The 22177-nt window shown below is 47.7% G+C and overlaps 1 protein-coding gene across 1 annotated transcript in view; it reads right to left on the reverse strand.

The window, feature by feature from the left end:
- Window positions 1-22177, reverse strand: part of necab2 (N-terminal EF-hand calcium binding protein 2) — an 80154-nt gene that overhangs the window by 20348 nt on the left and 37629 nt on the right. The window contains exons 6-8 of the mRNA XM_062548186.1: window positions 8371-8504; window positions 7998-8125; window positions 2483-2562 (exon numbers count right to left, since the gene is read on the reverse strand). Coding sequence (XP_062404170.1) covers window positions 2483-2562; window positions 7998-8125; window positions 8371-8504 — 342 coding nt within the window. The remainder of the gene's footprint in view (window positions 1-2482; window positions 2563-7997; window positions 8126-8370; window positions 8505-22177) is intronic.

Here is a 22177-nt window from a genome sequence, read left to right on the forward strand (position 1 = left end):
GGGGCTTGGAGAACTGGAGCTACTGAATGGGCTTCTCTCTGCTAGAACTGCTGTGGATATGGAGCAATCACTGCTGTTACCCTGGTGGGATTAACAGGTGAAAAACACCTGGTCTATTTTCCTCCCCTGAATGAGTCGCCGGCCCCATAATGACACATAATGACTCCGCACACATTATGTGCAGATGTCGCGTCCTCCCGCGCGCCCCTTTTCTCTTTCATAGTGGCCCAGCATGTCGGATTACTCATCATAACTGCCGAAAGCACAATGGCACTGACAGTCTAGTCCCTTTCAGCTCCCTCTCTCTCTCTCTCTCTCTCTCTCTCTCTCTCTCTCCCTCTCTATAACTAACTCTACTCAGCTGGAGAATAAGAAGGGGAACTGCATGTGCTCCCGTCGCCACGGCAATGGTGGAGGTCTTTACGCCGGCGCGGCAGGGGGGACAGGAAATGATGCATGTCCTGAACAGCGGGCAGGGCACACATTATACAGCGCGGCCCCGACGAGAGCTGCTCCTCTCTCAGTCCTACCAGCTGGGAGAGAGGGCAGCCAAGCCACACAGCTCCCGCTGCCACATGCCCCAGCACTGTTGTGGGGAATAGCCATACATACAGTACTGTATGCATTAACATACAATTATGACATCTATAACATATAATTAGATGCTGCATATGATGTGATATACATCTTTAAGTAGAGAGACAGCAAAGCTAAGCACAGTGGTTATAAAGGCCATTATAAACAGCGTATAATTCCTTCTAGATATAGATAAATACTGTAGTATTATTCATGCCAAGGGAAATTCTTCCTTTGCATTTGACCCTTCCGTGGTTAGTGAACACACACAAACACACACACACAAACACACACGAGGGGCAGTGAGTAGTGAGCAGAGCACAAACCCCAGGAGCTGTGGGCACTGGACAGAGACTACTGTGGCGGCGGGGAGCGACTGTGGGGGTTGAGCGCCTTGCTCAGTGGACACTGTACAGTACAGTATGTCCATTCTGTGTGCTGTGAGTCACTTGACGGAGCGGAAAGTTTGGCCCAGAACACGGACGCCAGTGGCACTTGGCAAGGTTAGCCAGGCCAAGGATGTTAACAAAGGCTGGAGGGGAGCAGGTGCTGATGAACCCAGAGGTCCACAGGGATGTATTCACAAGGGGACCCTGACTGGACCAGTTCATTTTCTCCAACAATGAGATTCGCCAACCATGGGCTCTCTGACCTAGAAAGCTCCCATATATATTTATCTCTACTATAGAAGTCAAACATACTGTATACAGTATGCGCTAAACACAATACACCGGCCTTTTTCCACCCTCGGGTGCCCTTATCTGACTGGATTGAACAGATTTCTTCACCTGACGAAAAAAAAAGCCCTTTTGTGCATACACTGTAAAAAGCTAAAGGCTCCGTTTAATGCTGTTCACACAGTCAGGCTGATGACCTCTTTCAACACCGCCAGCTTTTTTTCAATGCTGTTCTTTTTTCCCCTCGCCACATAAAAAGGACTGCCTGATCCCCCCCTGAAATCTGTCTGTGGGCTGACATCCTCTCCCCACCTCAGCGGCTCCGCGAGTCCATGTAGAAAAGCCCCAGATCCACATCTTCCCTCCCCCCTCACCCCCCCAGCCCCCCCCGGTTTATTAATCTGTACCGGTCTCCCCTGGATTCTCGCGGCGCTTGACCGAGCGTGGAATAAACCCGCTCTGCTATTCTTAGCCGCGGCGGCAATAAGAAACGTGCCTGCCAGCCAGAGGCTGCCGAATTAACCAGGGACTCCATTAGTCTGCTACGCTCGCTGCGTACAGGACATGGCCATTGAAGAAAGAGGAAGAGAGACCGAGAGAGGGATAAGAGAGAGAGAGAGAGAGAGAGAGAGAGAGAGAGAGAAAAGACAAAGAGGAGGAAAGTATGTAATGGGTGAAGGAGAAAAAAGCTAAAATGTCATAACACTTTAGATGTCAGGTTTCTATAATTGCCTCCTCCCCCCGTCTCTCTCTCCCCTCTCCCCCTCTCTCTTTAGCTATCTTTTTTTTCTCTCTCTCTCTCTCATAACTCTTTAGGTTTCTCCTCTCATAACTCTTTAGGTTTTCTCCCCGCTCATGCGAAACAGCTATAATTGAAAGAGAGACTGCTGGGAGTTTGGAGCTGCCAACCCCTGTTGAAGTGTTATCAGAATCTAATGTGATTCCCAATGAATGTCTCTAAAGCACCTGCAGATGGGTGAAGAAACACGCTGAGATATTGCTGCAGAAGCATGTGAGTGAGAGACACATTCAACACTATGCTGATGGAGAGGACACTGGAGGTGCCACGTCAGTAGCCCTCACGCCTTGATCTGTCTGGACATCTAATACAGAGCTGTGTTTGTTCTCTGGCTCTCTCGTCTGACCTCAGAGGTTCTGGGCCGCTGCGTTTTCGCCACGTAGAACAAATAGGGTGTAAGTGACCGTGATTGGGTGGGACGGAGCGATACCTTGTTTTCCAGGCGACCAATCAGCTCTGCCAGACGGTTGATCTGCGCCTCCAGCCCCTCTTTCCTGGTCTCCACGGCCCCTGGAATCAAAACACACACACACACACACACACACACACACACACACACACACGCACACACACAAAAACACACACTTTAGAATCCTCAGCTTTCTCAATAAGCTTGTATTTTCACTGCATCCATCTAGAGTTCTCACAATCAGTTTGGAACTCTTATCACTGAGTTCTAACTTTATAATTTCTTTGGAAATCTGCTAGTTCACTGTCTGATGTTTATGACTCCTCTAGATACAGATTCGCAGCATCTGCAACATTTGGCTAATCCTCCATATAGCATTAGCCTGTACAGACTCAGATTCCTCCAGATTCCTCCAGAATATCTGGCTTTCTTCAGTATCTTATATTTTTGAATATATTTGAATATTTTTAACGCAAGTAGCAAAAGACTTTCACATAAAGGGTGTATGTGCATGTGAACCCCAGCGCTCAATCTGAGCAGTCCATTTTAGAACGGTGTTAATACGTTAGCTAATAAACATCTTGAGACTGCAGCTCATCAGCTAGCTGTATCAGTAAGTTCGCACCTCACTTTCCCAGCTGGGGCTCCAAAGCCAGACAACATGCTAACAAATGGGGATTCTTAGATAATCCTCTCAGAACATGGAGATAACACAACCTTCCGCTCTCTCTCGCTCGAGCAAACGCGACGACACATCTAATTAATGGAGAAGAAAGGGCCTTCCTGTCTTTACAGTCGTCACCATTTGAGGAGCCGAGCCAATTAGGCAATGACACATCTTTTGTGTTGATGAGCCAGGCAGCGGTTGAGATGGGGTTATATGTGTGTGTGCGTGTGTGTGTGTGTGTGTGTGTGTGTGTGTGTGAGTGTGTGTGTGTGTATGAGGAGCAGAACAGAACAGAGCACTGGATCACATCTGATGTACCCATGAAGATGCAGGAGCTGATGGGGGCTAGTGGCAAAACAACCCCCCCTCCCACACACACACACACACACCCGCACCCACCCACAAACACCCACACACAGCCCTCGTTGGGGCAGGTCTGAGCCATGGATGGGAGTCATTATCCCAGAGCGTCCAGGCTAACGACAGCCATCCCTGCATGCAGCTGCTGGAGCATACAATCTGCCATATGGCACCAGTGTGGTGGGATCCCACTTCACATGCTGGCACACCTACGCACTCTCTCTCTCTCTCTCTCTCTCTCTCTCTCTCTCTCACACACACGCACACACACACACACAAACACATACATATGGCAGACAAGGCCGCCACACAGCACGGGGAAAACAGGAGATTCCCACTGAGACAGATGGAGATGTGGGAAGCACTAACAATCGTTCTTATTCTTTCACTCACACACACACACACATTCAAATCTCAAACGATTGCATACAAATACACCCCTACACATCGAGTAACAGTTGGAGTCCCCATAAAACCCGCCCAAAGTCATGCTGTGCAAAATGACACTTTACAAAATGTCTCCAGGACACCACATGCAAACACACTGCTGTAATTGGGGGAACAAAGCGACACATCAGATCACTCAATATGTACAGACACATGAGCACTTACACACTCTCTCACTGACACACACACACACATAGACACAGTCAGATGAAAGTGTAAACACACAGACACACACACACAGACACACACACACACACACACACACACACACACACAGCTCACAGTAATATATGCACAGTCACGACCACCCAGCTTCACCAACTGATTAACACCTAAAAGCCTATCTGAGCTGCAGCTTTTGTTGTGAGCGTATCTCTCCATGGTTCTCACATTGCGAGTGTGAAACACAACCCCAGCAAACAAACGTATCTAACAGGCATGCCTCAGCACCAGTGCACTGCCACACGCACACACACACACCACACACGCACACTCCTTGCATTAGCGGTGTGTTGACGAGAGACGGGGGCTCGCCACACGGGGAGATGAGTGATGAGAGGAGAGAGGCTCGGCGACGCCATGAGTGAAATATACATATAGGAGCATGCTGAGGGAGGAGCTCTTTAGACGATGAAGATGAGTCTTCCGGGCACACTACTGTATCTCCATCACTCATACAGCACATGCACACACACACACACACACACACTCCCGGTTCCTCTCCATCACTCATACAGTGCATGCATGCACAGACACACACACACATGCGCACACACACACACACACACACACAAACACACACACACGCACATACACTGACATGCACAATCATTCACATATTGCACAATCCTCTGACATTGTAAAGCCTTGCACAATGTTGCAGAAATGCTCTATAGCTCTCTAGTCTTCCATGCATCCAGCAGCACAACAGAGGGAATGTTTAAATATAGCTCAGCTGCCTGTCAGACCGCTCTCTGATCAGCTAGACAAGCTTGCGCAGAAACAGAAAGAGAGAGAGAGAAGAGAGAGAAAAGGGAGAAATAAAATGATATCACAGCTGGGAACAAAAAACTTTGCAAGCATGCAATACAATGACTACAGAGAGAATGACAGAGAGGGAGAGAGAGAGAGAAAGAAAGAAAAAAACAGGATGAAGAGATGTTGTATATGAGAATGCATAAAAGGGTAAAAGGAGGCTGTAAAGAATGCCATTCAGTGAGGGTGGCAAAAACAAAAGCACACCAGTGAGAAACACCAGAGAAGGAGATAAAAAACAACCCGAGCCTGTGACACACACCGGGTTACAGAGAGCGTAGGCTGAAACAGGACCTAATCAATACGTTTCTTTCTTGATGTTCATAAAAGATTGTGAGGCGAGGGCTTCCTACAGTCAAGACGGGTGCTGACATCCGAAATGAGGCTTTTACTGCGCCCCGGAATCGTGTTTATGTCTGTCCAGGGGAAATTTAAACCCGATGACCCCCCCTTTTAGCGGTGGCCTTAAAAACGGACTGCTTCAAAGCACCGCAAACTGTGTCTTTCCTGCTGTATCGGCTTATTGAACACGACACGACCAGTGTACACAAGCCCAGCGTAGCGGAGATACATCACGGTCAGTTTGGATCCTGCGGGACATCAATATGCTTGTCCTCCGAGGCCGTTTTTCTCAGAATGTCATCTGACATTTTTCACATTACAGCATCACCGAATCATTAAGCATCCAATAGTCCACTGAATGTGGGGAGGGCAGAGCTACAAAAAAACTCATGACCTGTTTTTATCCTCTACTAGAAGTAATAAGTCTATCCGTGCCGCCATGTTATAGCAGCTAGCACAGTGTGCCTGGACAAATATGCACTTCATCATATCAGATCATATATTTGGATTTTGTTCCATCCATACCTCACACACACACACACACACACACACACACACACACACACACACACGATACCTTTTATCATTTTATTACCAGCATAGAGAGAGCATTTCTCTCTCTATCTCTCTCTCACTCACACACACACAGACACACACACACACACACACACACACACACACACACACATACACACACACACACACACACACACACACACACAAGCACGAAAATGGCATGACCTTATGGGCTCAGTCTAATTAATATCATGCTGTATTAAAATTGCACTTGAAATCTAATTGGCGATTTGTCTAAATTACACAGTATACACAGGGAATGGACAAAGGATGAGAGAGAGAAAGAGAGGCAGAATAAGAGAGAAGGAGAGAGAGAATGAGAGGATATACAACTGACTGCGGAAAACACTGCAGAACATCAAAGAGAATCATTGGCCCCTATTTGTCACCATTTTTTTTTTTTTTTTAATGAATATGTGAAATGACTGACGCATTGGGAGCCCTATTTCCTCTTGTAATGAAGCAGGCTTGCTCTGATTGAAATTCAGCAAGGGGGTTGCCTAAATGAGAGGACATGCACCTCAGCCAAAGTTTCCATTTTCCACTAAAAATGTATCTCTTGACTTGCATCACCCACTGTCACCGGGGGGGAGGGGGTCGGCAGAGCAAGCCTGTTTCTGGGCTCAGGGATGATTGCCTGTGAGCCATTTCATCAGACTGTCCTTACATAACTGCTGTGATAGGGCCTGATGAACACTGAGCAACGTGAGAGTCCTCATTTACAGCTCCTCAGAAACTATACACCATGTTGGTCTTTTACTTATAGATACATTTCATACATGTATACTGTACACTCATCTACATACTGTACATGTGTGTTGCATAGTGAAAATGTGTACTGTAGGCCTAAGAGGACTGTTTTCCCCTAGGCACCTTATTTGTGTGTATTGTTTCCCCCTAGGCTAAAATGTGGGGACCCGTGTTCTTCATGTTTATCATGTTGGCTGGAGTTAAGTGAAGTCCAGTTAAAGCGCCTAAACTGTTTTCCTAGTCTGTGCGTGGCTTCACTTACAGTTACACCACTCAGTTACTACAATGTATACACTTAGTTAGCACAGGAGCCAAGTAGCTAGCTGCCACCTTGCAGAAAGAGACCCAGAAGTCAAGTCATCCAATCTGACCAAACTTTTCTATTTCACTTCACAAACAGTGCCACACATCATGTTAACAACTTACAGACTGCGCCTGTGCACTTCCTAAAGCAGAGTTTTAACGAGTGAGTGGTTTATCTTCTTGTCCTACCTCTCTGCAGACTCTCTCTGCTCGCTCAGTAGGATGCCTAGCAGGGACATTTTTATTTACCGATGGTTGATTGATTGAGATTGCATTACATGGCAAAATAAATTACGCCGCCGAGGAAGCACAGAGCCTTTTGATTTCCCATTCAGCTTGATTAATGCGGCAGGAGGCTTATCACATAGATAATCACCAAACACCGCAGAGCTGAATGCATATCACACTTCATTTGGAAAGCCATTCATATTGGATTCCGTTCTGCTGACAGATGCGTATGTAAAGATGTTTTATTTGCACTGATATAGGAAGACTAAGATGAAGAGCCGGACCGAAGGGGCCCATTTAGTTTAGCTGGCGTGAGATGACGTGCAGGATCCAACTCAGCCAAACAAAGTTAACATCACCACGGACTGTAGAAAGACAAAGCACTGCCAAGACACCTCCTGTTCTTTTGTACTGTATGTTTATCACTGTTGATGTTCTTTGTCACTACACAGGTTTGAACAGCAGAAGACTAATTTCTCAACCTATTATTGCTTTTGTGGCCGCTGTGTGCAAGAGGGGATAATTATTTTTGTCTAGCACTGCGATTAACAGGAAACAAATAAACTACTTTGACACGTAAACAGAATGCTGAGTGGCCTAGGTGCTTAAAAGCATCCTGCTGGTATATAATGGATTTACACATTGAAGGAGTGTCCTTATTATATAAGTGAATGACTGTACAGTGCAGTGCAGTACACACTTATGATTTTTACTGCAGCACGATTTAAAAATACTTTTTGAAGACAGATGAAAGCCAGGGTGCTGAGCTGACTGCTTGGCTATAGCGGATTATTTGACGGATGGAAACGGTGTGTCGGGGGTGCCCACCTTGTCCTGGGTTGATGTTCCTCGGGGCATCCTTGGCACTGACTCTGTTGTTGGGCGGATAGTCGGGCACTGGGTTGACGTATTGCTTCTCTGGGGCCCGGGGGCTGACCTTGCTGGACGGGTATGACCTGCGTCACATCATATCACAGGGGGGTCAGGAGTAAGACACAGCAGCAGACACATGTCTAGGTACTATTTATTATAATTGACTACTGACTTTGTAGACAACTGCTCTGTCGCTAGTTTGGAGTTTAACACAGTTTTAAACCAGAGTTGGAGTTGAGAGTTGGAGTTTAAAACTTTGCTAAACTCCAAACTAGCGACAGAGCAATTGCTCCAAGAACACTAGGCAGGCGGGCGGGCAGGCATCTACCCCTGAGTGTGCTGCTCGTCTATGGCGTCCACAGCACTCTCCACTGAGTTGAGCAGAGACTGGATCTGACTGGCTGACTCCTTCAGCAGGAAGCGGGCCACGAACTGCTCCACGTTGGTGCCTCGCTCGTACACCTGAGAGACAGAAAACGTCGAGAGGAGAGAGAGAGAGAGAGAGAGAGAGAGAGAAAGAAAGAAAGAAAGAAAAGAAAGAGATGGAAAAAGGAAGAAAGAAAGAAAAAAAAACCACACACAGCAGGTAAGAGCAATGTCAGCACTCTGCTACATGCATATTGCATCCATACTTGATGAGGCTCGGCCTGTGGCTTTCACTCACGACCCGCCCGCCGCATGAGCGAAACGCTCCGGCTTCCATTTTACTCAGCGGGCTCTCAAGGTTAAAACGAGAGCGCCAGTCTCGAGTGGTGGGCGAGTAGAATGGTCCGCGTTAGCTGAACAGTGTGCACGCTATTCTACAGGGCTGTGCTCCTTATCAAGTGCAAGATGCTGGAGTGGAAATGCCCTGACCGCCTCGCCTCGGCTCCTTAGACATACGGCCGGCAGCCAAAAGTCACGGCGTCGCACGAAGGAAGGGAAAAGGTGAGAGTCAGAAAGGTCTCCGGTCGAGAGTAGATAAATCAGAGTTCAGCGCAAATTGATCCAGTGGCCTTTCCTACCCGGTTTTAAAGGAGGTAGGAAATGGTAGCTGTCAACAAGGAATGGTGCCTTCTTAGACTGGCTAAAGATGGACTACTGGGGGCGAAAAAAATCACAGTTCTGGGTCTGCTTTTTTAATGGTTAAAAAAGATGGTTCAGGCCCCTGATGCATTGCTTGAAAAACAATAGAAGTTTCACAAAACTGGGATTATACTGTAGCTGCAGCTTCCAAGACTAACATTGTGCAATCTGGTCATAGCCTGCCATCATTCAACATCAGACTAAAAAAGTCACCCAATAGGATTCACTAAATATTGGATGAAAGAGAACAAATAACCTTGTTCTGCTGAAATTGTCTCAGTGCCAAAGGAAAAATGGCTACAATACAGGAAAGAAAGCAGCTTCATGAAACCAAGACAAGGCAGTCTAATTCTTATAAAGTATTCTCTCTCTCTTGTGCAGGAAAAAGTGAATCAATATATCTCATTCAGTGTCTGTTGCTCATGCAAAAACAAAAGACATCTTAGGAACTTGAATAATAGCCTATTGAGATACAGCCTAATTGAAACCGTGGACGTGAAAGATTATCCTGACTTTACAAGCAGATGAAAAGAAAGTAATTCAGACTGGGCACTGATGAGTAACAGAATTACACTCCAATTTGCAGAGCCACCTTCACTGTGCACATAAACATGTACACACTCACACAAACAACCACTTACATACACTACAAAACACACACACACACACACACACACACACACACACACACACACACACACACACACACACACACGTTATGGTTGACTAGTAATCAGTCCCAACAAAATGAAAAAAAAGTAGTTTTTCTGGGCCAATTTGAGTTGTTTGAGTGACAGCTAAGCAGCATGTTGTTGAGGGCGGTTGGTCTAATAAAGCAGGCTCATAGTGCAGGTCTCCTCAGCTGCAGAGCACAAAACTGTCCAGTCATTCTCTGATCCTCCTCTCCAGTCACATCCCCCTTGGTACTGTAGGCAGGGGGTGGGGGTGCTTTGGGCAGGGGAGTGTAATGGTATGTGTGTGTGTGTGTGTGTGTGTGTGTGTGTGTGTGTGTGTGTGTGTTTGTTTATCTGTGAGTGAATGCTTGTGTGTCTGATTCTGTGTGTGTGTGTGTGTGTGTGCGTGCGTGCGTGCGTGCGTGCGTGTGTGTGTGTGCATGTGTGTGTTAGTGTGTGTATGCGCACGTACGTGTGTGTAATGTGTGTAATAGATTCCATTAAGCTATGTGGTCAGCAGGTCACACGCAGCTGTGCATATCTACAGAACGCCTTGTCATTCATCTGCAGGTAATGAGCTGCCCACAATGGGGCCCATAGAGACACAATCATCATATCTCAGCTGGCTCAGGTCGATCGCAGATGAGCCAGTGGCATGCTCCACATGGGGGGGGGGCAGGGGCTATGGGGGGATAAGCTATGGGGCCTCTCGCTAAATGCAGCGTTGGCAGGATATTTAATGGACAAGAGAGAAAGAGAAAGAGAAAGAGAAAGAGAGAGAGAGAGCGAGTGATGCGCCAAATATCATCTCTGAGCGAGTCTGATGCATTATTGAATAATTTTGGGATTGTGCCGCATTGTACAACTCTGCACCATTTGTCAGGACAGCGTGAAGGGAGGGAATTGCGGAGAGCACTTTTATGGTCCGTCTCGGAGGCGGGCTAGCCGCAGCACAGCGCAGCACACCGCGAGCAGAGCAGAGCAGGCCAGATGGCCCACAGCACTCCCGGGCAGAGCCATTAGTTAGGATTCCCACTCACACAGAGGACTGTGAGCACAACACTCAGGTCTGGGGCGAGCAGAGGAAGAAGGGGACGGGTCACTGAGACGCCTGCAGAACAGAGGTGGGCTCACACTCTGTCTGACCGATTTACACACCACACCCTAACTGTAGAGGACCGTAAGTAGCACTTATAATATAACAAACTCTTAGAAAAAAAGGTGCTATTTAGAACCAAAAATGGTTCTATTGCACGCTTCGTGTATGGCACCTCTACTGTATATGGTTCTTTAAACCATTTTGACGAGTTCATCAAAGGAACCCCTAAGGGTTCTTTAAAGCCTGCATGGTTCTATATAGCACCCCAAGAACCCTTTTTTTTTAGAGTGTAGAACCGCTATAAGCCTGTTACTGGAGCAGCTGTTTGATACCATTTCAGATCAGCTGTCAGAATGCAGCTTCCTTCCTCTCTCCCTCCTCCTCTCTTGTAACCATGAGATACAGTGCAGTCAACAGTAAGCTGGTTGGCATGAGATATTGTTGCAAATTGATAAAGCAAATCTGATACATCAAAGAAAAGGACTTACTCCCCCCCCCCCCCATGGATGTAGACTTGTGTCCAATGACTGAATGTACTGATATGAACTTGAGAAAAAAGAACATTTACAATATGGCCCATCATGTAGCCTACTCTGTGCGTATGCTTTAGAAATTTGCAATACTGCTACGAAATAATTAAAGCACAGCTTCCCTAAGGGAATACAGTGGCATGCAAAAAAGAAACTCTTTCAATTAAAAAGTCATAACTGCAAAAGTTTAATTAGATGTTATTATATTGCATTATAGCATCTAAAAAAATGAGTTTTGCCCTTGTGTTCTCATGTTTTGTGTATCGCCAAATTGAGTTGCTAAGAAACATATTGAACACTGTTGCTAGGAGACAGTTAATTGGCTCAAGCCAGAACACTGCTGTAGCGTCTAGGACTCAATGTTTACACCTCAAAATAGCTTCTACGAGACGCCAGATATGCAGGTATAAGCTTTCTGGCATTCACAATTCACACCTGTGTTGAGCAAGCTACGGCTCAACGGCACCTGTGCCTGACTGGTTTGTTAACATTCAGTGAAGGCTGTGAGTGAGTCACCTTTACTCCACGTTTAAACAGACATCTCATATACTGTAGATGTGCAATTGCAAGAGTTCATGAACATTTCAGTTTTTCAGTGTTTTTATTTAGGTTACTGGCTACTGATGCCGAAAGCACCAAAATAACTTAATCCAGTTCCTTGTTTATGGGCTGGGTCTGGTTCTGGGGACATTATTCAGTGAACCGTTAAGAATCGTACGGCTTTTTGAATAAAAGCACCTTCGTTTGACCTATCGTGACCAAGTCTACACTCAGGACTGAGGGACAAAAGTGCAAAAGTTTGCTTTTCTCACACAAGCTATAGGGACCTGTTACTGAAGTGTTGGAGCAATGTACTTGTGTTTGTAAAGGAACAGGCACACGAGGAGGGTGTTCTGAATAGGGCTCTTCAGACGGCATTGAAAATGGAGTTGAAGGGCTTCTTCCTTTTGGCATTTTGACCAAAGTATGACACACATAATTTATTAAGACCTCAAGAAACTATAAAAAAAATTGAGAAAAGGGGTAAAAAGGGACCTTTAAAAAAATGGCCTCTAGTCAGGCGTGGGAGTGTAAATCTCACCAGCAAACTACTTTAAAATGGCTGTGAGCAATGCAAATCTATTCTTATACATCACACTTGACGTATCACTCCTATCAGAAGGGAGAGCGGATTGCGCATTCTGAAGGCACGATCAACATGCTTTACGAATCACCTCGTGCTCACATGCATCAGGGACATAGCTCTACAGAGCCTATTTGCTTGGGTGAAACGATTCAATTACACATGATGAAGAGAAGAGGCTGATGTCCATTAAAAGACACTATCACCACCAAAGATTACTGTTTTAGAAAGGGGCCCTAGACAGCAGCTGTGTCTGGACATTATCTGCCGGACCTGGGCCAAGTTTGGCCCGGGAGCAGACCAGACTCTGCCTCCTCTGTTGGGAGAGATGCCTCCTCTTCCTCCTTCACGGCCGCAGCCGCCTCATCAAGAGCCTGTGGTCCGACCCAGTTAGTCAAAGCTTCCGAGAAAACGGGGGTGGGAGAGGGGTGGGGGGGTGCAAAAAGATTCAATCACAATCGCATTAAGCGAGCTTGAAAGCTGGAGTCAGGCCCTAATGCGGTTATTCAGCCAGCGGAGCATCTATTCACAGCGCCGGAGAGGAGTCGCGGAGACTTTACAAGGCCGGGATTAAATCTCCAGCGTGGCCAAACCAAGGGGAGTGAGGAGAGGCTTCCTTTGTGCGGCAGTCATGATTGAGCTCTGTCTCTTTCAATCTTGGGAGATGGCGAGCAGTGCCAGCGTGGTATGTGTGTATGTGTGTATGTGTGTGTGTGTGTGTGTGTGTGTGTGTGTGTGTGTGTGTGTATTTGTATGTGTTTCTGTTGGACGTGTGAGCTCTGTACTGTGTGTGTTTGCACATCTTTGAGTAGAATTGCATTTGTAGTATGTGTGTGTGTGTCTGTGTGTGTGTGTGGTGAGTCTCCTTCACTAAGAAATAAAAGCTTTCTACTGTTTCAATCTTCACAGCGGGCCCTGCGAGAATTTGGAGAATCGTCCTCCAGAGGTCAGCCCAACCTTGGGTGCCATAGCCACACGCGCCAGCAAGCGACGGAGTGAAATATACGCCGTCGCCGGCTCTCTCTGAAGTCTCCCCAATACAAGCCTCTATCTACGCCGTCCCCCCCTCTCACAGCAGCCTCCAATCTCCCACCGCCAGAACACCCACTGTCACTCCATAAGCGAGAGGCACCGCACGGTACATGGCAATGACGCCGGGTAAGTGTGCGAGCGCCAAGGGAAACCGCTTACACACACCGCTCACAGCACACAGCTTATCACATTCATGTCCTGGTTCAAGCACAGTGCTATTTCTTCGACAATTTTACAAATTATGGGAAGTGTGGCATAAAAAAAAAAAAAACCCGGCATGGCTGATGGAGATGAATAACCAACCATGGCTCTGTGAAACGAGCATTTTTAATGCCAAGGAATTATTAGGCAGTGGCTTGTTTTACCGCTGCCTATAAACTCAATGATGTGCGCTGAACATCTGGGAATATAAAAGGTAAACAAAAAGCTGCTGAGAGAGGCTGGTTGGAAGCGCTCTTATAATTGAAGTCATCTGTCTTCAGTCTCCAGTGCACAGGCCTCTTAATGAGAGACTACGGCTCCGAAAAAAAAAAACACTGAGTGACGGACCAGTATCGCCAATCAATGGATCACACATGCCTGACATTAGCCAATCACATCGACCCGTACTTGGTCAATACTGGATGGGGACGGGAGGAGTTTTTGTGGAAGGTTCCGGTGTTGTGCTGCTGCTCCAACGAGCCACAGACCGAGAGGAAATGAGCAGACTGAAGAGTTAGAGAGAGAGAGAGAGAGAGAGGGAGGGAGGCAGGGGGGAGAGAGAAAGAGAGAAATAGAGAGAGAATGAGAGTGAGCAAGAGACAGAGAGAAAGAGAGTGAGCAAGAGAGAGAGAAAGAGAGAAAGAGGGAGAGAAAGAGAGAGTGAGCAAGAGATAGAGAAAGAGAGATAGAGAGAGAAAGAGAAAGAGAAAGAGAGAAAGAGAGAGCGACCGAGAGAGAGAGCGCCGTGGGGTGCAGATGCAGCAGGATCGGAGGCACCGCAGCACCACCACTCGATAAGCCTCTCTTCCTGAGGAGCAAAACTGCAGATCAAAGACTCGCTCACAGAACGCACGTGCGGTAGGAGTGAGCCACGGAGACAACAAAAATAAAACTTGGGATGAAGCAACAAGACAACAGTAGCCCTAGTACCAGCATATTTCCCCCCCCCCTGATTTCTTATTTCCAAGTCATTTTAATCAGGCCTCCTGTGTGATTTGTAAGGAAATTTCCATCACAAAAGAAAAGAGGATCCTGGTGACAGTGATCAGGCTTTTGTTGGCTCGGGCGGAGGATGCGACGCACAACGAGGCCCTCTGTGGGAGACTTCCAGCGAGCGTCCGGACGCTCGGCCTGATTGAGACGCCAGCCGAATCAGAAGGCTCGCAGCCATCAGCTCTGATTCAGGCAGACACCGGAGAGCCCGGTGGCGTGATGAAAGCGGGATGGCGGCGAACAATCGCGGCATACAAATGCCCATCACCGCTCTGTGTGTGAAAAAAAGGCTTTAGTGTGTCGAGCCTTTTTGCCTCAGCGAGCGACTGAGAAGAAGACTCAAGAGGCTCTCATTAGAGCATCCTTCTCATGAATTGACCACCTGGATAATCAAAAAGGGGCAATATGGACTGTCTGCTTGTTAAGCGTGTGTACATGTGTGTATATGCGTACGTGTGTTACGCAAACAAAGAGTATGAAAGGAAGAAAAATAAATAGCTGTGCGGTGCACAGCGAAGTGGGTCCGGGGAAGGGGGGGTCAGTGTGGATCCGACTCTTTGTCTTCTAGCAGCTGGGGACAGGCACCGGTGTGGGTTGTGTAATAAATAACAGTTCAACTTTGAGGCAACTAAAGCCCTCGTCCCGCAGTCTGCCACTGCAGCATCTGGCCCAGGGTATAAACCATGGCTAAGACTGGCTCAGACCAGCCGGCAGTGCAGGCTTTTCAGAGAGAGAGGGGGGGGGGGGGGGGGGGGGGGGAGAGAGAGAGGGAAGGGGAGAAAGAGAGAGCAGAGGGAAGGGGAGAAAGAGGGAGAAAGACTAGAGGGAAAGGAGACTAAAATGGCAAGGGCAATAGAGGAAAAGGGGGGGGGGGAGTGAGAGGGGAGAGAATGAGGGAGCGGATGGGTGAGAGAGAGAGAGCGAAATCCTCTGAGATTTAGAGCAGGAGCATGGTACTGTAGCTTTAATGAACAAGTGAAGACAGGCGCGGCGGCAGCAGTTTTGCCTCTATTACCCATGATTGGGCTGATGCACAAGTGGCATCCTCTCTTCCTCCATACCCACACACACACACACACACACACACACACTCACACACAGCTCCCACTGTGCTATCCTTCCCACCTGCAACTTTACACACTACCCCGTCTTTCCCACTCCATCACTCTCTTTCTCTTCCTCTCTCCGTCGCCCTCTTCATTTCTTCCCCTGACGGGCGATGGTGAGAGAGGTTGTGGGGATGATAATGAGTGAGAGAAATGGCCTCCCGAAAGCTGCAGCCTGACATCGCCGGGAAATCAAGAGCAGATACGAAGGTATGTACTGTACATGATATGAAGATGTGCTTGACGCACACAGTCAGGAGAGAGAGAGAGAGCAGAAAAAGAGAGAAGATGGTGACCATGAGCAAAGACAGGAATTGATCCTGTTATTGAACTATGGACAAAAACATGCCGTGTCTTTAAATACTTTACAAAAGGCACAGGCAGGTTCTCTCCGACGCAGCAGCCTGAGAGCGGCCATGTTCCTTGCTCATTATCCTTCAGGGAACTGGGTTCTCTCTTGAATTATTATGCTCATTAATATTTTATATATATATATATATTTTATTTTTTTTTTATTTTTTTGGGTGGGGGGGGAGGGGGGCGGTGGTTCATTAAAGAACAGTACAGAGAGAAACAAGCGATGCAATCATTAACTGATGCTGTTCATTTAGCTCTCCTCCACTCCTGGGGCCGATAGGTTGTCACCACTTCAGGTAGAATGAGTCTCAACCATCTCCGTGCACTGAGACAAGTCTGCTATTTATATCTGGCACAGCGGCAGTGCTCAAGCTGAGGGGGTGTCTTCTGAAACGGCAGCTCACCATCTCTCTCTGCCTTGTGTTAACAAGCATACTGTGTGCTAACACCTGCAGAATGGTGCTGATGCAGTGGTTTGCTTGCATATTGTATGCTAACACCTGTAGCATGGTGGACCAAGCTTTATATAAACATACTGTATGCTATGCTACTGTAGCACCTTTTCATGGTGCTGTGGCATAAGAAGCTCTAGCCTTTGCCCCACACACACGTCTCTCAGCTTATCCACAGGCTATATGTTATGTCCTCCATGAATTATATATACTATTTATATATAAATTATGTATCATACTCCATGAAATATACAAAACCCACTGCCATTTTTGTTATTTTTGATTCCCTATGGAGAAAAGGGCCTTCCATGAGAATATAAGATGCTATCATATGGTGAGAAAGAGAATGGTTAAAGAGCCACTGGGGAAGTAGCCCATGGTGTTCCCATGCTGCCTTGCGCGCGATTTGATTCACGCTGCTAAGGCAGTCTGGAAACTACCGCCCTCATTTTTGCCTGAGATAGGGGACCAATCACAGAGCAGGGGGGAAAGCAAGACGATGATGAGCTATGCACAGATGCATTTGATAGACATCTGTGGCGCCCAATGAACGGATCTGGGCATTTTTTCAAATATGAGAAAATGAACGTCTGGTTGCCAGACCACGTCTCATTTGAGAAGTGGTAGGCGCTAGCCAGGCTATTGGGGAAGTACAACGTACACTAGAAATCCTATAGAGATATCTGAATGAATGGCATGAAAAAACGGCTTTAATTAAACAGGACAGTTGTCGTGTCCAGCGTGGCGGATGACAACCCTTTGTTACCATTTGTTCCGTGTGTGTTGATGTTGCGGTCAGTGGACAAACTCTCTGTTCTGAGCTGAATCCCTTGGAGCCTGCATGGCTGTCTTTATTGATGACTCGGTTTGATAGCCAAATGTCTGGACTCATAAAACTTTGATACTCGGCCTCTCCCACTGGTCAGTCCCAGAAGAGCCCATCCTGTCAGATGCTTATAAATATTCAGCACCGGTGACTGATCGTTTGTTTAGTTCTCACTCCAGCCACAGACGGACCCCCCCCCCCCCCCATGGGGGTATGGAACCCTGACTCCAGTCCAGCTGGCTCTGTGGTGAGCGGTCAGGCCACAGGGCGCATATGCAGTAATGTGCACGAAGCCACCAGACTTACAGTAAAACTCCTTCAGATGGGTTTGCCGATGTGCACAGTTTCTATTTTAGTGTACGATGTGAGTCTGTGTATGTGTGTGTGTGTGTGTGTGTGTGTGTGAGGTGTGTGACATTGAGAGAAGAAAAATGAAGAAGAGAGAATCAGGTTAACATCATGTAACATGTTGTTTAGTTATTAACGGGGATCTTTGGTTCGCCAGTAATCCCCCACACTGCTGTTCAGCTCATCACAAGGCAATCTTCCACAGACAGGATGTCACGGTACCAGCTTAAACACTAATACACGAGCGTATGCAGAGAAAAATACAACTTAGTCTAACACACCCCTTATTACAAATGCACACACACGCACACACACACACACAGAGACACACACATACTGTACACACACACAGAGACACACACACACACACACACACACACACACACAATCACCTTCTGAACCTTCCCTGCATCACCGGAAATAATGAGTGATCTACTGAATGAACTAACATATTCCAAAGCATCCCCATCACCCCTCCCCCAGCTGCTCACCCTATTAGGAACACTGGGATTCAAATCAAATAACCTCCAATTAGAGCCACAGTCTGCACAGGCTCGTATCACAGCAGCAGCATCACAGCTAGCCTGCGTGGAGGAACAGGGTGTTTATTACAACAAATCCATCTTCCAGATAGCTCTCCATTGAGACTAGCACACGGCAGCACTATGATGTTTTTCTAAAGGCACTTTCTCTCTTCAATAGCGCTGGGCGGCACGTACTGTAGGACTTGCTGGACCTTGCTGGCCTATTTCACTCGCCGCTAGCTCCGTTGGGCTTTTATGGAGTAGAACTCCACTTCCTTCCGCGCTTGCTCATGTGTTGTTCAGTCAGCCCCCTGATGAGGATCGACATCATTAACATCCGGCTGCAGCACACACACATTCATTAGCTGCTACACTATAAATCCCCGACTGATCACTCGTGAATGCTTCATCATTAAAAGAAATCACTTGCAAACATACGTGGCATGTGGCTGTTACATGGTTGTAGAAGAAGAACGGCTCGAGTCTGTCGTGGCACGATGTCACGATGTCACGATGATCTGTTCCCAGTTTGACACTAGCCTGCTGGCTCACAAGCTGTCATTCAGAAAAAGAGGAGCTAACATGTCTCATGTTCACAACAAAGCCAACAAAAATATATCCAGTTGTTGGATTTTTTGTGGTTAGGGTTGTTTTTCTGGTTTTGTGGTTAAAACACCATTTCCAGAGAGCTGAGGCACATGTCTGATCTAGGCCAAGTAGCACACACACACACACACACACACACACACACACACACACACACTCCTTATTTTTATGCATCTGGGGTTGTTTGTACTGTAGTCGCTTGCATCTCTCGGCAGCCCGCCTCGGTTACCAGGGAAACTCAACTTGTCAACGGCTTGCCTGGAGTTTGAAGCGATGCGCAGCTAGCGGGAGCCGCACTAGCGCTGCCAGGGGGCCTATGGCTAATATCCATCTAATATCACTCCGGGAGGCAGGCAACGCAGCCACAGAGACGCCATGGAGGAAGGGATGAAAGCCTCCAGAAATAGCATGTCTCACTCCCCCTCTAACAGCAACCAATCCCCCCCCAACCACTCCGAGGGCCATTTAGCACCTCTAGTTTCATAAGACGCCTGAGCCATACAGGTGAGCAGTGTGGTTGGAAAATACCTTATCAAACAGATGAATCATGGGGCCGAAGAACAGTTGGGGAAATCAAGATTTCTCCTTGTGGCAATCCAATTGCTTTGCAAGAATGTTTGACTTGTGTGGCCTTAGCCAACGACAAATGGCACACACACACACACACACACACACACACACACACACACACACACACACACACACACACACACACACACACACACACACAAACACAAAAAACACACACTAACACAAAATGCACACACACACACACACACACACACACACACACACTCTCTCGGGGCCTTGGAGTCCAAGCGTGTATCAAGGACAGTATGCTCAATCTGCAGAGCAAACAGGCTGGGAGATCACAGACCTTGTTATGAATAAAAATGAAGGAGAAGAAAGAACGAACAACGACACAGTATCAAAGAAATCACAAGGCAACCTCAGACCTCGGGGAGCCTGACTGTCACACTGAATCTGGCCCTGAGAGAGAGAGAGAAAAAAGCGCAAAAGCATGCTGTAGTGTGGAGATGGCTATATTGCCTGAATAAATCACCTCTCTGAGTTGTTTCTCGCTCATGCATATTTTATGGCCTCGCACATCATATACGTGAATAATCTCAGCTGTGCGTTCGCACAGTGACCGAACGGCGAGAGGCGGACGTGATGATGAGAATCGATGCGAGCGAACGCGACAGGCGGGCAAGAGAGCACTTGCCGTGGAGCACTTGGCAGCGGGCAGCCATGCCCTCCCCTCTCTCGCCCCGCCGCAGTGCTCCAGCTGCAGTGCCCACCTCACCCCCCCCCCTCACCCGCCTGCTCCGAACCCCCCCCCCCCCCCCCCGCCCCCCCCACCGTCCTGTTGGCAATGGCGAAGGCTGGCACTGGGCTTGATGCCTGCCTGACAGTGTGCCGCTGGATTACAGCGGATCAGATGTGACAGATATCAGGGCCTCAGGGCACGGGGGATGGAAGCGGGGGGGGGGGTTAAAACTAGCAGGAAGCAAGCAGATAGCTCCCACAGAGTCTGGGCCTGTCAATCACCAGAAGTGGAGACAGGGGTGATGGAGAGCAGGGCTGAGACGCACACACACACACACACACACACACACACACACACATATACACACCTGTACACGCACCTGTACACACACACACCTGTACACACACCCGCACCCACACACAAACATACACACACACACACACGTGCAAACACTCTCACTCTCTCTCTCTCTCTCTCACACACACACACACACACACAGACACTTTACTTTGACCCCAACAGCTGCTAGTGCTTCACCTCAGTGCTGGCTGAATCTACGGTTGTCATGAAGAGGCTTTTTTGGGAACTGGAGCTGGTTGCTGATTCAGTACCAAATCAGGATCTCTGTGTGTCTGTGTGGGAAGGGAACCGTGAACAGAGCCTGCATCTATTCTGTCACTGTGCATCATTTGTGTGTGTCGAGTCCTGGTCCAATACCAAAACTATGTGTGTGTGTGTGTGTGTGTGTGTGTGTGTGTGTGTGTGTGTGTGTGTGTGTGTCTGAGTCTGTGTGTCTCTGTGTGTGTGTGTGTGTTTGGAAAGGGCCGTGAACCTGAAGTGAAAGCTGCACAAATGACACTGCCACCACTGGTTCCAGCCAGACCCTTAACCTTCAGCGATCTGATTGGTTCACGCCTGGTGTTCACTACACTTCCCCCTCGGCTTATTTGGACGGCGGTCACAGCTGGACCACCGAAAGCATCCGCCACATCATTTGTGTGAAATGAGAGAGAGGAGCGCTGGAGCTGAGTGGACAGCATGAAAATGAGTAGTGATGTGGAAATCAGAGGCCTGGGATCAGTTTTGGCGGCCGGGGAATGAGCGATATCAAAAGATAATGCGTGAATGAAGCAGCCAAGGAGATGTGTGACATTGGCCAGTCATGAGTGAGAAAATCTCCCTCACATATCCGCCATCCGCCACGCGGCTGATGGGGGAGAGAACCGAGCTCATTGGCTAGTGCATTTGAAGTCAGGGAACATGGTGTGACTGTGTGAGTGTGTTCCAAGTGTGTGTGTGTGTGTGTGTTTGTGTGTGTGTGTGTGCTTTTAAGTGTGTTCTTTCCAGGCTTCAGAATGTGTGTGTGTCTGCCTTTGGTCCACACGTCTGAATATGTGTGTGAGTTTGCATTCGGTCCAGGCATCTGAACGTATGTGTGTGTGAGTGTGAGTGTGAGTGTGAGTGTGTGTGTGTGTGTGTGTGTGTTTCTGCCTGTGTATGCATAAGTGTGAGTGTGTGTGTGTGTGTGTGTGTGTGTGTGTGTCTGCATGTTCACTCCAGCTCGCCTAAGAGCCAGTTAATGAGAGAGGCTCATTAAAATGGAGTGCATACAGGACAGACAGCAGGAAGAGGAGTTGCATATAATGAATTCGTGCCTTTTCTTTTACCCCCCCCCCTCCACACACACACACACACACACACACACACACACACACACACACACACACACTCACCTCCCCCCATTTTCCTCCCTTGGGAACCTCCATTAGTGGCTTCCACCTGCTAAAGAGCCAATTAAAACATGTTCACAAAACAGTCCCCAGAATTCTCCATATTTGCACAGACCATGATGGCTGTCTACACTTCTAATGCATCCAGATGTACATCATCATCTGTTTGGGAGTGCGTGAGCATCTGTGAGAGTGAGTA

This window comes from Sardina pilchardus, chromosome 10 (assembly GCF_963854185.1).
Source record: "Sardina pilchardus chromosome 10, fSarPil1.1, whole genome shotgun sequence".
Taxonomy (NCBI): Eukaryota; Metazoa; Chordata; class Actinopteri; order Clupeiformes; family Clupeidae; genus Sardina; species Sardina pilchardus.